This window comes from Acanthisitta chloris, unplaced genomic scaffold, assembly GCF_000695815.1.
Source record: "Acanthisitta chloris isolate BGI_N310 unplaced genomic scaffold, ASM69581v1 scaffold129, whole genome shotgun sequence".
NCBI lineage: Eukaryota > Metazoa > Chordata > Aves > Passeriformes > Acanthisittidae > Acanthisitta > Acanthisitta chloris.
In genome coordinates, this window is record NW_008692861.1 from 89,984 (window position 1) to 106,972 (window position 16,989).

General features: G+C 38.7%; 1 protein-coding gene across 1 annotated transcript in view; it reads left to right on the plus strand.

The window, feature by feature from the left end:
• Nucleotides 1-16,557, plus strand: part of LOC103809931 (inactive phospholipase C-like protein 2) — a 49,282-nt gene extending 32,725 nt beyond the window's left edge. The window contains 2 exon segments of the mRNA XM_009082805.1: nucleotides 5,320-5,429; nucleotides 15,330-16,557. Coding sequence (XP_009081053.1) covers nucleotides 5,320-5,429; nucleotides 15,330-15,509 — 290 coding nt within the window. The 3' untranslated portion in view covers nucleotides 15,510-16,557.
• The last annotated feature ends 432 nt before the right edge of the window (nucleotides 16,558-16,989 follow it).

Below are 16,989 nucleotides of genomic sequence, written 5' to 3' on the forward strand. Positions count from 1 at the left end.
GGGGCTGAAGAAGTGTTAAAGCCATCTATTGCATTCCAGGATTGAGAGAGAGGGAAAAGCTGAGACAATCATGGAATTCAAACTTATCAGCATTTACTGGGGAACCAGAAAGAGATTCGGTGTAGAAGGGGAAAATACTGGGAAATACTGAAGAATTGCATATGGGAATGCTTTAAAAACAAAATGTGTACTGCAGAGGAGAAAGGATGTGAAATCTTTGGTTATGATTAGGAAATTCTGTTGGCAGTATTTTCTTCAGTTTAGAAACTTGCTGTTGAATCATGCTATTGCTGTTTTGTTACTTACATTGCGGTGTATTTACATGACTCACAATAGTTGGGGTCAATGTTTCACTGAAAAACTGGCCTTTTTAGCATGGAAGACTTGAATCAGTTTTTATTTTACAAACACTTAGGAAATAGTACAGCTTCTGTCAGCTCACACTTACGGTGGAGTAGGAGTGACTGGACTTCTTAATGCAGCTTATGCAAACTAAGTACCCTTAGTGCTTCTAAGCAGAAACTCAGAAAGGAATCAAATAATCATGTTGGAAACCTGATCACATTGTCATAAGCAGTAGAGTTACCACAGTCAAACAAGTGCAAGAAGGTTAAAACGTAGGACCAAGCCGCTCAACCTCACTTCAATCCCAGGAAGGGTGGTGGAGCAAGTTCTCTTGGAAACCAATTTGCAAACACATGAAGAACAAGAAGGTGGAAGAGTCAGCATGGATTTACAAAGGGGGAAATCAGACCTAACCAGCTTGACAGCACTCTGCAATGATTTGACTGACTTGGTAAAGGAGGGACGAGCAGTGATATTTTTTGACTTTACTGAGGCTTTCAGTGCTGTGTCTTGTAGCATTCTCTTGGACAAACTAAGTATAGAGACTGAAACCTAGCTAACCAGCCAGGCTGAAAGCATTGAGATCATAAACTAAGTATAGAGACTGAAAACTAGCTGACCAGCCAGGCTGAAAGCATTGAGATCAGGAATGTGAAGTCCATCTAGAAGACGCTCACTAGTGATGTGCCCCAGGGGTTGATACTAGAGCTACTACTGTTTAAATATCTTCATTTATCACCTGGGTGATGGGGCCAAATGCATTCTCAGCAAATTGACAGAAGATACCAGACTTGGGGGAGGGTGAATGTGGCTGATGGTTGAGCTGCTACTCTGAGGGACTTTGACAAGTTGATTAAGTGGGTTATAGGAACCCTACGAAAAGGGTTCAGCAAAGGGAAGTGCCAAGTACTGCACCTGGAGAGGAATGACCCTATGCTTGCACCAGTACAAGCTGGAGGCTGGCTGGAAAGTTGCTTCGGAGAAAAGGATCTGGGTGCTCTGATGGATAAGAGTCGAATGTGCCTGAGGATGTGCATGGCCAGAACAATGAAGGAGGTGATCCTTCCCCTCTAGTCAGCACTGGTGAGGTCATGTCTGCTGTGCTGCATACAGATCTGGACTCCCCTGTACAAGGGGACATTATCTATCTGGATTTCAGTAAGGCATTTGACACTGTCTCCCACAGCATATTTTTAGAAAAACTGGATGCTTGTGGCTTGGATGGGTGGACTCTTCGGTGGGTAAAAAACTGGCTCGATGTCTGGGCCCAGAGAGCTGTGGTTAATGGGGCTAAATCCAATTGGTGGCCGGTCACTAGTGCTGTTCCCCAAGTATTAGTTTTGGGGCCAGTCCTATTTAACTTTTTTATTGATGATCTGGACATGGGGATTGAATGCACCTTCAGTGAATTTGCAGATGGATCTGATGCTGGGGGATATAATTTAGAGTTTAGGGGTTACAGCAGAGTGACAGGTGAATGGTTGGACTTGATGATCTTAGAGGTCTCCTCCAACCTTGATGATTCTATGATTCTAAGAGAGACACAGACACATTGGTGAGAGTCCAGCAAGGGCCACAAAGATTGTTCATGAATGCACTGGAGCATCTTTTATGTAAGGAGAGGCTGAGAGGGCTGGGATTGTTCAACCAGGAGCAGAGAAGGCTCAGGGGGAATCTTGGGTGATCAAACACTGGAAGAGGTTGCCCATAGAGGTTGTGGAGCCTCCATCCTTGGTGATATTCAGCAGCCAGCTGGACACAGTTCTGGGCAACCTGCTCTATCTGATCCTGCTTTGAACAAGGACGCTGGGCTAGACAGTGTCCAGAGATGTCTTCCAATCTCAGTGATTCTATGTAAATAAGGATTTTAGTAAGGTTGACATCTCCAGTCGAAAGAGCTTTTTAGATCTGAGTTCCTGGCTCAAGACAGCAATCAGTAATAATTTCACTATAGATAAATAATTTTGTGCAATGGGCAAAAATTAAAACACAGGAAATACCATCTGAACAGAAGAATGCACATCCTATATACTCTTGATGATCACTCAGAAAGTTGTGAATTACATCCTCCTTAACATCTGCCACTATAAATGGAAAATATAGTAACTTGTGCTTTTTTTGATTAAGCAGGTAGTATATGCAGAAATATATTGAGTGATACATCAGGTTAGTAGTATGTCTGTTACTGTTCAAGAGCTCTCAGGCAGTTTGAATTTACTAATGGACTAATAATTCTAGAAGTAATTAAGCCTCATAAAAGTGATTTGTTTACTAGATCTTAATGAGAGCAAGAGCCGAATTTTTACTTGCAAGGAGACAGAAAATTCTGTGTATTTATAAAAGAAAAGGTCATTTAACATTCAGTTTTCTTTGTACCTTAAAGGCACATTTACATGAGTTTATATGGACATATAATTTATTTTATTAATTTAGCTGTGAGAAGATCTTTCGTCTTTTTCTCTTATCTTCTTAAGAAGTCAGTTTAATTTTGGAATTTAACAGTTCTGTAATTACTTTGCCATTGTTAATGCATGAAATAGTTCCAAGGCAAAATGCAAGAAAACCAAGCTGGAACACATAAGGGGAATACCAAGAGAGAGACAGTCAACAGTTAAATGCTGTGTTGCATTCATACTCTAAAATTTAGTTGTCCATATATTGTGTAGCAAATATAATTCATTCTTTTCAGCAGATGGGAAAATTGAGACTAAGAGGTGAAATAATTTATTTCAGTTTATCTGGCTAGTAAGAGAAACAGAAATAAAATGCATATCTTCTTGTCTCTGGTTGTATGTTTAGGCTTAGAGTAGGATAGGTTTAGTGTAGCATGATGATGAGCAGTTGACCAGTGTGTCAGGGATGTTGAGGATGGGGAGTTAATTAGTGCTGTTTAAGCGGGAGGCACCTGTTTGCTTAGGGTTTACATGTGTGTACCCTTGTAGGATGATCTGACTTTGTTTCATTTTCTGAAGAAAGGTGGTGAGATGTTCCTGCTAATTGCCAAGTATATTTAGCTGGAGTGGAATGGCTTTGGCAGAAAAGAAATGTATCATAGCATGAGTGTAAAGAAGGAAGAGCATCACCACAGGAGTTAGTGAACAAAAAGGAGCTCTTCTGGCTGGCAGAATGTGTGGTCAACATTGCATCTGTTTCTGAGATATCAGTGACTTTGTATACATAAGAATAATCTGAAATCTACAAGGCACCAATTTCACATTAATCATGCAGCAGTATTTTTAATACCTCTCTGTGTGGCTGCAGTTCAAGGTTATTACCAATTACTAGTGTCCATGGACTTAAAGAGCAATGTTTATAAAGATGGAAATGAGGTGCAGAATTCCAAAAGTTTTCCAGTATGTCTCAGAATTCATAGTACAGTTCAGAAAATCTGTACTGTCATGGTGGCTCTAGAAATGTAATGTTGTAAATATGGGTCTCTGCAGAATCTTTCCATGATTATATTGGTAGTTTTATTTTTTTGATTGATGTGAACAGGAAATGGATACTTGGAAACAGTGATGAACCTTAATTTCTTACCTGTTTAGAAATCTGTTTTGGACAATTATAATATGAAAAGTTTATTTGAGACTCTAGGGGCAGAGTCAGAGCTATGGAAAAGTGATTGAAATAAAAATGATACAGTAGTTTAATTCGGGGAAAATATTTGCCATTTATTTTCCTTTTAGTAAAATTTAAAATAGTAAGAAAAGTTAGAAAGAGCAATTCTGCCTTTCAAATGCATCTGTGATATTTTTTTAAATGTATGTGGATATATATGTGGGAGTAAGGTAAGACAATGTACAATTAAAACATTCAGTCATATTATCTTTCTTTTAATGAGATGTTTGTGTCGGGTAGAGAGATTATGAAGAAGAGTTACTTATAATGTCCTTAAAAGTCAGTCACCTCTCAGATTGACAGCCAACACGATTTGGTATGCTTATTCCATGACAATTAAGTACATGTAAATTTTGAAGCACATACACTCACTGGGCAAATGGAAGATCTCAACCAGCATGGTTGAAATTATTATTTGTACTTAAGCTAAACTTGGTTTTACATCCATAGGTGGAAATCACAATCAGTTGCCAATTTTTGCCCTTGAAATACTCTGTTATTATGGATGGTGATCCTGAAAGCATAATTAAAAGTATGACTTTCATAGGAGAGTTGCTGCAATGTATGTTGAGTTGCTGTGTGTACCCATGGAAGGCCATTTTACTTCCTCTGTATGAAGGAAACTATTTAAAGTTTAGTTTTATAAGACTTATATCAGCAGCATGGAAAGCAAATTATTTTTCTTCTATCGGCGCAATGGTCTGGGTTAAAACTAAAGCTTCAATCAGTCCACTTAATGTTTAGATCAAGCTAATCTGAGTTTTGCCAAAAATTTTTCATTTGGAGTTTGTTGGATACTGGTTTACTTTACATGGTGTGGTAAAATGTCCTTGGCATTTCACTTGGCATTCCTCCTTCACAGTTATTCCTTTTCTCCTTGGGGGTAAGGTAAGGTGGTTGTTTTGTGGGTTGACTCCAACATATAAGCTGTTAGCTGGACAACTGTGATGTAAATTTAGTGTATAAGAGAGCAAGGCACAAAATAGATCTGTTGCTATAGATTATTTTATGAAATTACTGTTTCCATCCTTTCAGACCTCACAAAAAGGTTTTTACATATGGTACAACAAATTCACTTGTGCTTAGAGATTGTTTTTTTATAGGAAATACTTGCTGGGCTCCATCTTCGTATAGCAGTGGGACAAGAGGTGCTTCAGTGGCTTACAGAGATTTGTGTATATTGGCATGTTGTATAACATTGCACATTACTAGATCAGATAGAGTTGTGCTTGAAGAATAAAGTTTCTGAAGCTTTTTCACTGTCTTTTTGCCACATTGTTTTCAAATCGCTGTGTCTGTGATCACAAAAATGCATTAAAATAAATACTATATTCCTTCCTCTTTTATTCCCCACAGCCATGGAGTTTCATGAGAACCTGCACAATATAGGAGCAAGAGAAGGCTTAAAGGAAAGAAAACTGCAAAAATCAGTTGAAAGTTTTACGTGGAACATCACAATTTTAAAGGTAATGTGTCTTCTTTTGGTTAGTTACTGTATTTTTCTGTTCACAACTGACATTCTAATATAGTTATTTGTCATTATTCTGTGTCACAGTTCAACTGGATTTATTCTCTTCTGTAAACATACCCAGTTTAGTTTATATAACCTGAAACACAACAGACTCTCAATGTGAATTTTTTTCTCTCCTATTGTTGTGGAAGCTTCTTTCATGTAGTTTGTCTGACATTTTCTTCTTGCAACCTTTTAACATTGACAGGATCTTTGGTAATCTTGAATACCTGGGCGAAACAATGAGTATTGATTTCTGCCAAGTGGTGGCTGGAAGGAAGCTATGCCTCTGTTTAAAACCTGTTTTGTGATTTGAAAGGGAGTAAGAGCATTAAGGTTAATGCAGTTACGGAAAAACAAAAGGAAAGCTGTTACTCCTGCAGTCAGTGATGAATGGTGATTAATGATAGAAACAAATCGTATTCATAATCCAGGATAGAGTAAGTTGAGTGTATATGAGCTGGAGACTCTCTTTGCATTTTGTTGAACGCATTTGCTTACATTTTGACAAAAGACTAAGTGATGAAGTATATAAAAAGCTTTCAGCCAGAGACCCTCAGGAAACTAGAATGTGGAACAGTTCAGGTTTCCTATCACTGGCCTTTCATCTCAGCAGAGTATATCAAAATTTATAGAGATAGCAAAACTGCCTCCCTTAATTTATTCCCTCGACACTATTCTTCTAGACCAAATTATTCAAGTTTTGTGTTTACATGCACTAAGAGTTCTTCTCTCCCACTCAATTCTTCACTAAACAAAAAAGTCTGTTCTAATTTTAAAGAAAATTATTTTCTCCCACATACCTTTTATTTTAAACTCTTCTTGAAAATAGAATTCCTTATCACCTCTTCTTCTCACCTGTCACCTGGGGAGGTAGTGGATTCACCGTCCCTGGAGGTTTTCAAGATGAGACTGGATGTGGCACTTAGTGCCATGGTCTAGTAACCATGGTAGAGTTGGACTCGATGATCTTTGAGGTCTCTTCCAACCCGGTTGATTCTATGATTTTTACAGCAAACTACTACAGAAAAGCAGTAATATGCGTGTATTTCTCCAGTTTTCTGTATTGGTTTTAACTGTTAAACTTTTCATGATGTTGCTTGGTGCTCCAGTATCCCCCTTGTGTTATACTGCACAATCCAATGCCAAGGAGAATCAAAAAGAGGTGAAATTTGCTGCAGCATGTGCAGTTACTGCTTTCTAAAAGTATGCGTGCAGGTTCTGCTGATAGGTAAAGGAGCAGACTATCACATTTCCTTTTTGAGAATGAAGTTTCCTGAAGACAGTGTATGGGATGTGTCATTTACCAGTCCCGTGCTTCCAAAGGGCTAGAGGGGAGTCAGTTCTGTGGGATTAGGCAAATGTCAAAGAAATAAATTCTTACCCGTTCTCTTCTGTCAAAGGTGTCAGATACTGGCTTGGATAGGCAAATCTATTTTAATGCTGCCTAAAACAGCCATACCTTTGCTTCATCTCTGCTTTCCGCTCAGAACATAAGGGCTGGTGGGGGGAGGTTTGCAGTTGGTGAGCGACTGAAATGTGAAGTCGTGATTTCTGCATTAGCCAGGAATCAGAGAATCCACATGGCAGATCTGGCTCCTCAGAGCACTGAAGGGCTTATGTGCATGTCCTTGGAATTAATGTAATTATGAAGTTAGAAGGCCTTCCCTTTAAAGAGATTATTGAGAAAATCTCTTCAGCATTGCCTGGTGTTTTTCTCTACTCACAGATTAAGATCCCTTCTGTGGGAAGGTAAGATTTGTTCCATAATTAATACTTTGTTTAAAAAAAATTAGTGGCATTTAATCAGCCTGTTGTTGAAACTTTAATAGGAGGTGTTACAGAAAGTTCTGGTATGTTGTTACATCTTAAAAGTTCTTTGCAGCTGTTACAGTTCAGATAGCCATCTGCCAACTGCTGTTAATCACATTTAGATGTACAGAAAGTTAGAGGTTGTGATTTGTTTGAAATGACACAGTGAGGTTTTTCACTCCAAACTCTTTTAACTATGGGCTGTAGCCATAACTTCTCTTGTTATATAATTAAGTAGAAGTTGATTAGTTTCTAAGACACTGCTCTTCCTGTCTGGAGAAAAAGACCTGCAATCAAAATTTTGATCTGTTTTTCCATTTCCATGTTTCCACTTCTCTAAAAAATATGCAAGAACAGGGATGGAAAGTGTAGGCCTACATTTTTTTAGAGTGGAAATTGAGCAGAAGAACAACAGTCTGAGCCACTTTAAGAAGAATTGTTCTATCTGTTGAATCCCTGCCTTCTTCAAATTAACTTCCTTCTTGAATAGCTCAAAACCAAGAGCCCGTCTATTCAGTAGCTCAGCTCCCTCACAGAGGAGTCATGGAATGCTCACATGGTGTGGCTAATGTATTTTCCAAACCGATTAAGCTGCATTTTACCCTCAGGATATATTGATCGTTTTCTTTCATTTGGGACATTTTGACTCCAGTTGATGCAATGGAAAGTTTGATAAAATAACAAAATTGACAGCTTAATTCTAAGGGAACTCTTTATTTAGAGCATCATAACTATAGTGTTTGTATGCACACTCATTGCAGTTACTGTTTTAAAAGACTTAATTTTTCTTAATTTGAACTCATGCAGCCAAAATTGTTATTGGTACAGTGTGTTTGAATTCAGCTGAAATACCTTCATCCAGTTTGTGTAATTGCATATGTACACATGCCCAATCATAGTCAACCCATATATGTACACTGAGATATTTGTTTAACTTCAAAATATTGCTTAGAGTAAATTTAGACAGCTTTAGTTAACTTAGTTGCCTGAGAGATTTAGGGATTGTTAAAATATCCATCTCTTTCAAATAGGCAGTTTATAAGATCATTTGCTAGTAATTTATTGCTATTACTCAGACTGATAGCAGTCATATTTTCTAAACATAGATAATCACATTTTCTGCCAGAAAGTACACAGTTGAAGAAAGAAAATCACTCCAAGTGCTGTTGCAGCAGACTCCTACAAGCAACCTATTGTAAAAATTTATGCGCTTGTCTGACGTAACAAAACTTTGACAAGAACTCTGTATTAGCTCAGAATTTGAGATGTCCATACGAAGAACATAACAGCATCTGTAAATTAGTCTTCACAGCAAAGAACTTTCTAAACACAAAGGGGGAGTTCAGTGGAAGTACTCAAAATGAAGGTGGGACTCCTGACTTCAGCATTTGTTCCTCGTTGGCTATGAGTTTCTAGACACGTCACATTAGATGACGTGAATTACTTTCTCTGGAAAGAAATCCTGAGGCATGCAGTTCATGGCATCTGTTATCTCTGTAATAACATTGCTTCTGTACCTACAGTATTTTTAAATATGTATTTATAAGTAGAGCAGTCAAGGCACTTCTAGGGCTGCAAATCCTTCCTTTTTTTTTAAATCATCTGAATTTCTTTGACTAAATCTCCATGTGGATTCAGGCAGCCATGGGGCATTCATAAAGCCTCTGATAGGTGCTATCTAGTCCTGTAGGTACTCAGAAGACCTCCCACATCCCAGTTCAATTTAAATATCTGAAGGTACTAATCTCTTGATGTTGCTGGATTGATGGGATTTTGGCTCCCAATTAAACCCCTATTTAGAAGCAAGGAAGTTAAGTCCTTTATGTCCTGATTCCATAACTGCACTCAGAGTGCGTCAGCTGGGCATGGAGCACTGCAGTATATCATAGAATGGCTTGGGTTGGAAAGGATCTTAAAGATCATCTAGTTCCAATGCCCCTGCCATAGACAGGGACACCTTTCACTAGAGCTGATTCCTCAAAGCAACTTAGCAGCCCCTGCTCAGAGAAATACTTGGAGGAAAGGATATTGTCTTCTTATATTTCCTGATATGAACTTTGGATTTCAGAACCTGAGCTGAAGCCCAGTCACTGGCTTGGGTTGGAAAGGATCTTAAAGATCATCTAGTTCCAATGCCCCTGCCATAGACAGGGACACCTTTCACTAGAGCTGATTCCTCAAAGCAACTTAGCAGCCCCTGCTCAGAGAAATACTTGGAGGAAAGGATATTGTCTTCTTATATTTCCTGATATGAACTTTGGATTTCAGAACCTGAGCTGAAGCCCAGTCACTAATGATAGAGGTATTTCCTGATAGGAACTTCGGATTCCAGAACCTGAGCTGAAGCCCAGTCACTAATGATAGAGTTTCCTGGGATTTGGGGGGGAAAGGGTACTTGTGTAGTTATTTCAAATGCCATCTCTACAGTTTTACCTTCATGCCCACACACCCAGTGAAGAACCTGTAAACCAAAAGTCATGAGTGAATACATAACAGCCTATAAAGATAGCTGTGCTGAGACATTCCAGTTGATTCTTTACCTGATTGATTCTTAAATGATACCTCATTTCATAGGTAAGAGAACTGATAGGAACCATTTTGGCTTTGTTTCTAACTACCTTTAAGGAGCAGTAATAAGAACACTGCCTCTTAGCCAAAAGCTTCAAAACAAACAGAATGTTTTCAATGGTGATTTAAATGAAAAAACCAAACCAGACTAGTTGACACGGGCATGTTGGGATAGACAGGTATGAAGGATATTGAATTGGGCTTCCACATTAATTCATATCCTTTATCACTGTTGTTTATTAAAGCTTTTGAATGAATATCAGTTTTGTTCTTTGATCTCCTGTAAGGTCTTTTTTTTATGTCTGCCTAGAAAACAACTTGCTGCTTGATCCTTTTTCTGAAGCTTGTAAACATCAATACATAAAATAGGTATTCAAGTTACATAGTGCTCAGTTCTGTTAGTGAATTCTAACCACGGTGAAGGAAAGGGAGGAGCGATTGCCATCTGCTGCTGTGAGGAGAGTGCTCACACACTGCTCTGCACTTGGGATGTGCAAGGCCTAGATCACTCCTGCTCCCAGTTGGGAATTATCACAAACTGCCTGTTAACCATAGTGCTGGGAGTAAATTCAAGTTTTGTGGTGTGTTTGCCAGACAACACTAAGGACTAAATTCATTTACATTTTGACTTAATTTGGGATGAAAACCTGATGAAGACAGCGTTACCTTATAGTGAGAAACATACGGGTTGCGTTCTGCAACTGCTCCAGATTCCAGCACTGAGTTCTCTGTGTGAATCAGCTTTGTTTCTTTGAATGTGGGGTTTTTTTGGTACTCCCTTAAGATAAATCTGCCTTCCTAAAGTTTGAGCTGTTGGTAGGTTTCTTGTATTTACTTAACAATATGGATTTTCTCAGAGCAAGTCGCCTACGGCCACTTTGGGCTGTTACGAAAGTGAAAGACCTCCAAGTAGTCCATAGATCTGAGAGATTCCTGTGTTCCAGCTTGTACGCAACTGACTTTGCTGTTAACTTATTTTTTGAGTCAGTGGCACCAGCTGCAAAAGTCAGAATATAAAGAGTTGAAACTGAATCTTGAGAGCCTGTGGACAAGAGACATGTGATCCATAACTAGGTGGAAGGCCTTTGAGTTAATTTAATGGAGTGTGTGGAGTCAATTTTTTTCAGATCTGGATGACTTTGTAACTTCTCAGCCTTTCAGCTGGGTTGTATTACTTTTCAACAGTGTTCACTGCAACTACAACTTGAATTTTTAAGATACATGCTGTTTTATTTCCCCAGCATATGGCTTTATGATGGTACATCAACAGAGCTAGGCACTTCACATCAATTGTGCAGACATCTATCTCTCACTTAAGCTTGTCGCATATTTGGTAGCTCTTGTTTTATCTTGAGATCAGACATACCAGCACATAACAACACAGTTGGTTTCACACAGGTTTTCTGAGTTCAGTGGCATTCAGAAATCAGTTGCTTCATTCTAAGCATTGGAGAAGAGAGTAATTACACCAATATGTTTTTCTGTTTCACCCTGGTCTAAACTTGATACCACTTGGCTGAATGTGTTTAGTCTGACTATCCCATGTCTATAATAATCCAGCCCCTTATTCCAGATCCTCTTCTATCTACAAAGTTCATCTTCCCTGATTGGTATTACCCAGACACTGCCAGTTCCCTGCTGAAAATCCAACCATTCCCAGTTAACTCCTGACTTCCTTCTTCCCCTCTTTCCTCCATCCACTATTCTTGGTGCCTAATTTTCACTTCTGGCAGTTTTTCCCATTGCTTTCCAGTTCTTATTTCCCCCTTCTCACCACCTCTAGAGATCCTTCCAGATGAGTCTAAATTTTAATTTTATCATCACCTTATCTGATTAATTGTGTTCTGCAGTCTTCTCCCTGGTCTGTGTTTTTGTTAGTTTTTCTTTCTTACCAGCTTTTATTCTCATTACTGAGCTCTCTCACTTCTTTTTGAGTTGTTAGTTCTTCTACTTGTCTATCATTTTCAGGCTTCTTTCAACATGGTGGATTTTGTCAAACTGTTTTCTTTCTCTATTCCAGTTACAAATGTTGCCTCAATCTTTCCCTTTCTCAGCTCACCTGTCAGATCCAAATTCACTGTTGCCACACTGCATTTGTGTTTCACAATCTCCCTTTCAATAAGGTCTGGTATCTGCTTTGTATATCACAGTCCAACTTCCCTTTCTGCAGACCTAGACTTATTGCCAAGTTAGTCCCAGAGATTGCCCTTGTCCCCTCCTTTTATCCATCCTTCTCCTCTCCAGAGTCTCTGTCTCAGGCTCTTCCTTCCCCTTCTCTAGTCTGGCTTTAGGACTGCCTGCATTGGCAACCAAATGGTGGTGGCTTGGAGAAGCCATCCAGGATAAAACCCAACTTTTTTCCTAGTGCACATTCATCATTGTGTGGGAATGGAATACACATTGTCTTGCCACATTGCTGGAGCTGTCAAGAGATGAAGAATGATCAAGAATGGAATCCTGAGTGATTGTACTAACCACATGCAAAATCTCATTTTTGTTTATAAAAGCTCATAACTTGGATCCACTACTCTGGGTCCCTTAAGTCATTTGGATTACAAGTCCCTACCCCAAGTGAAAGTAGGGAATAAAGTATGGAAGATTGTTAAAAAAGTTCTGACAGCATTTTACTGTCTTTATTCTCAGAACTGAATGAACCATATGGATGAGGTTAAAGAATAATATTAAACAGAAATAAGAATAAAATCTGCCAATGGCAAGAATCCTGCATAGAAAGTATCAGCTTAAGTAGTTAAAGTTTGGCAAGCACATACACAACTGTGAAAGCAGGGGGTTTTTAAATGAGAAGTTTCGGGCAACATTATTAATAGACTGTTTGCTAGCAGCTCTGCCTGTAGCAAACAACTTGATTAAAGTTCCAGAGCTATATTCTATTAGTCCATGTAAAATAGAACTTGGGCTAGAAACAGATGCACTCCAGATATGACTCATTTCGTGTGCTGGAGTGTTTTAAATTAGCTTTTAGTTGTTTGTCAGTTTGGAAGATAAGTATGTGATTTTAAAAAAATGTAACCCTGGTTTTCTTTAGAAGAAAATATTACTGAAGCTTGTGCTGTGATTAGTGAGCTTCTGGATTCTTTCCTCTCTAATGATCAGAAAAAAAAGGCTTTGTCTATTGTGGTCTTGGGTAAGGAGAGGGGGACGTTATTTCTTTGAAGAAAGTAGTATTTGTTTTCAATTTGTGTGCCCCAAATGCATAATTCTGCTTACTTCATAGGATAGTATTTATGTTCTGAGTTGCTAAAGAAGTATCAGAAGTATCACACCATGAGTGCACACATGTTTTTGTTTGACTGTTGTTCTCTCTCTCCTCTGTTTTAAAAATCAAGAGGTAAAGATGCATTTTATCCTTATTTATCAGAAGAGGAGAGGCAGCATATCTCTAGAAGAGACATTAGCATCTCTTCAAGAGAAGTGTCTTTCAAGAGCCAGAATTTACAGAGAATGGACAGACATAAGTATCCCAGTTACAGGAGAAGGTGCCATCAGTGTTCATACCTTATTAGACTTAGGGGTACTGACAGTCTGAAGGAACTGCAGTACCTGGACTATTTGTTTTGGTTGGGGGTGTGTGTGTTTCTCCTCTTCAGGTGTGCTGGTTTGAAAGCAAACCAGTCAGAGACTCCAAGTCAGAAATACAATTTAATAGGGAAAAATAAAAATAAATGCAACAGTACAAAAAGAAACCACTGACAGAATCAGAAAGCAACCTGACACCCTGTCAGTAGTCCAGTTAAATGGTGGCTGCAGTCCTGGAGTGGTGGGTCTGTTGGAGCAGTGATCTTGTAGATCTGGTCTTCACCTGAAGGTCCAGTGGTAGCTCTTGTCCTTTGGGAATCCAGTAGGTAAGGGCTCCTGTGCTGGTCCAAACCCCAGATTATATCCATGTAGGAGTGCTTGGCTCCTCCCCTTGGGGTGAAGCATCTCAGGGTGGGACAATGTAGGTCCTTGACAGCCCATTAAACAGAGATAGGTTCCGGAGGGAGTTATCAGGGATGAGTCATGGTAGGAGATAACAAGCCCTGCCCCACCTGCTTTAACAGCTTCCTGAAGATGATAATAGAATACATACCATTGGTTACACCCTACATTGTAACCTAGGACATCAGGTAGTTTTGAAGCATCATTGACTTTTCTGTAAGCAATGAGGCAGTTCTCCTTTGGGAATACAGACACAGCACAATCACTTGTTTCTGCACATGTTTTTGAACTTTCCTGTGCCCACCAGTAATACAGACATGCTCACCATGCCTTGCTCATTCCCTATATGTGGGCAGAGTAGGGAAGCTGCAGGGAAGGCTGTCCATAGTCTACCAGTGAGAGCTCTTGCTGTTGGAGGGCTTTAATTGATACAAAGAGATGGAGTACTGAAAAAGAGAGCCAAATCACAGAATAATCAAGAGTTGGAAGGGACCCTTGAGAATCATCTAGTCCAACTCCTTGCCCTGCACAGGACATTCCTGATAATCACACCATGTGCCTGAGAGCATTGTCCAAACACCTCTTGAACTCTGTCAGACTTGGTGCTGTGACCGCTTCCCTCAGAGCCTGCTCCAGTGCCCAGCCACCCTCTGGGTGAAGAACCTATTTCTAATATCCAGCCTAAACCTCCCCTGACACAGCTTCAGACCACTCCCTCAGGTCCTGTCACTGGTTATCAGATAGAAGAGGTCGGTGCCTGCCCCTCCACTTCCTTCTGTGAGGAAGTTGTATCACCTGAGTCTGGGACAATTTCTCTTAAAACTTTACTTAAAACTTACTTGCAGTCAAGAGGAAGAGTGATGTGGTGCTTAAGGACATGGTTTAGTCATTAACTTGTCAGTGCTAGGCCAATGTTTGGACTTGATGATATTAAAGTCCTTTTCCAACCTTAACAATTCTGTGATTCTAAAGAGGGATAGCGATAGTGCTGAACTGCAGACAACCCTGTGAAGTCTTTGTCATCACTGTCCTTTTTATATATTGCTTTCCAACCTATATTTTCATATTTCATGCTTTGACAAGCATTGGTCCTTTGCCATCCTACTACTGAGTGAATCACGTTGCTAGGAAAAAAGGTCTCTAAGAACCAAAAAAACCCAGAAAAGCTCTAAGTGGCTCCCTGAAGTATTAAAATCGGCCTTCACAATTATTTTTATGCAGAAACATTTATATTCCTCATGGATTAAAAATATAGCACAGATTACTTCTTGAAAACTGCTAGGCAGAAATTATCCCTATCCCATTGTTGATGCTACCAACTGGCTTTAGAGAAAGCAAAGAGCTTCATTCTTACTAACATCAAATGATCCAATTTTGAGTTCTGTTTTTTCTTTATTTTATTTTGTGACTTTTTTTGGCTTTTTTTTCTTCTTTTTACCAGGAAAACTGTCCTTTTAATCTGAAACAAATAGAAGAGGATAAAACAAGAGAGTCCTGTAATGAAATGTGTATTCTAACTGCATTTTGTTTCTTCCAGGGACAAGCTGATCTTCTCAAATATGCTAAAAATGAAGCACTGGAGAACCTGAAGCAAATCCATTATGCTACTCTTTCATGTGGACTCAATAAGCCAGGCACTGAAAATGCAGAAATCTCAAAGCCCCGCCGAAGTCTGGAGGTCATACCTGAAAAAGCAGGTGATGAAAACGGAGAATGAGAGAAGGCTTTTCTCATAATTTTGGAGTTTATAACTCTGTGACCAATTGTAGCTGCATAGGACATTTGCTTTGCACTTACTATTGGAGAATATTTGGAATTTCTAAAGCACAACTGGAGAAGCTAATTACAATCTATTGAAACTGTGAATGTATGTAGCAACTCTGCTTGTGAAGGCAATGATATTGTGTAACATGGAAATTACATTATTGGCCAAAATATAGCATATATGTAAAAGATACTGTAATTCAGTAATTGCGTGCCGAAAATTTCATTGTAGTGCCATTGGGAAATGAACATTTTTTAAATGAGCTGTAACTAGCAGGAAATCAGTTGACAGAATTTGACAAGATGCCTTGATTTTCAAACCAATTGGATGCACAGGTCATTTATTTCTTTGCACAATTTGTTAATTGTGCTGATGAGATAAATTATTCTTTTGAAAATCAGGTCCAAAAGAGTGGAATCCACATGTTTCACACTATATGTAATTCAGCTGCTCAGATATTTGGGTTTGAAGTGGTATTGATTTTATTGTTGAGCCATAAATTAAAAGGAGAATGTAATTAGACAGTGATCACTGACTTCAGTGCACTATAGGAGAGCCATTATGTAAAAGGAAAATGTGCAATCAGTCTGATAGCCTATGTCAGAAGAAGATACATACCTATTTTGCCTAAGATCTTCTGCAAATGTGTGTAGATAATGTGACCAAACTGCAAGCAAAATGATGTAAATAGTTTTTCATTTTGTGAAGTGAAGTGCTCATATTAAAGAGTTTTATGAGATTGCTCCCAAACAAGTAAAGCTTTTAACTGAATTTTAACTTTTTTATTTTTTGAGTATTTTCTTCCTTACAGAATAGGTGATATCTCAATAAGCAAGTTTGTCAAAAAATAAATCAGTTGCTGTTCTGGTTCTGTTTTGGTTTTCTGACAACATTAGGTAAAGGTATTGTAGCTGATATGCTCATTGTAAAATGACTATACCAACCTAAAGTGTTCTCTTACTGTTTCTGATTTAACAATAAAATGGACTATATAATTACAGAAGCTAATAAATTTGAAGAAAACCAATCAAAATTCTACAGAGATCAAAATGCAGTTTTTGTTCAGTCGTGGGGCAAAGGGGGAAGATGGTTATGTGTGTTGAAAAGCATTGTTCTCATTAGAGGTCTTCAAGACATGCACTCTACATGGATTTTTTTTTAACCAGTTCAAGATGCTCTTTCAACATCGAGACTGTAATAAACACCCACATGTGTATAACATCCTGTAAAAGTAAATAGAGCTCCAAACAAGAACATGGGTATACGTGCACTTCATCTGAATTATTAGGGACTTAATTCATTTTCTAGGCAATATAAAATTAAAGCAGGGATGGGGCAGGATGAAAACACTTTGCATAGTAAATGTCACATCTTGAGCCTGCACTTTTAAATGTCAAACTGTATGGGGTAGGAGCAGTTTTAGAAGGTGCTA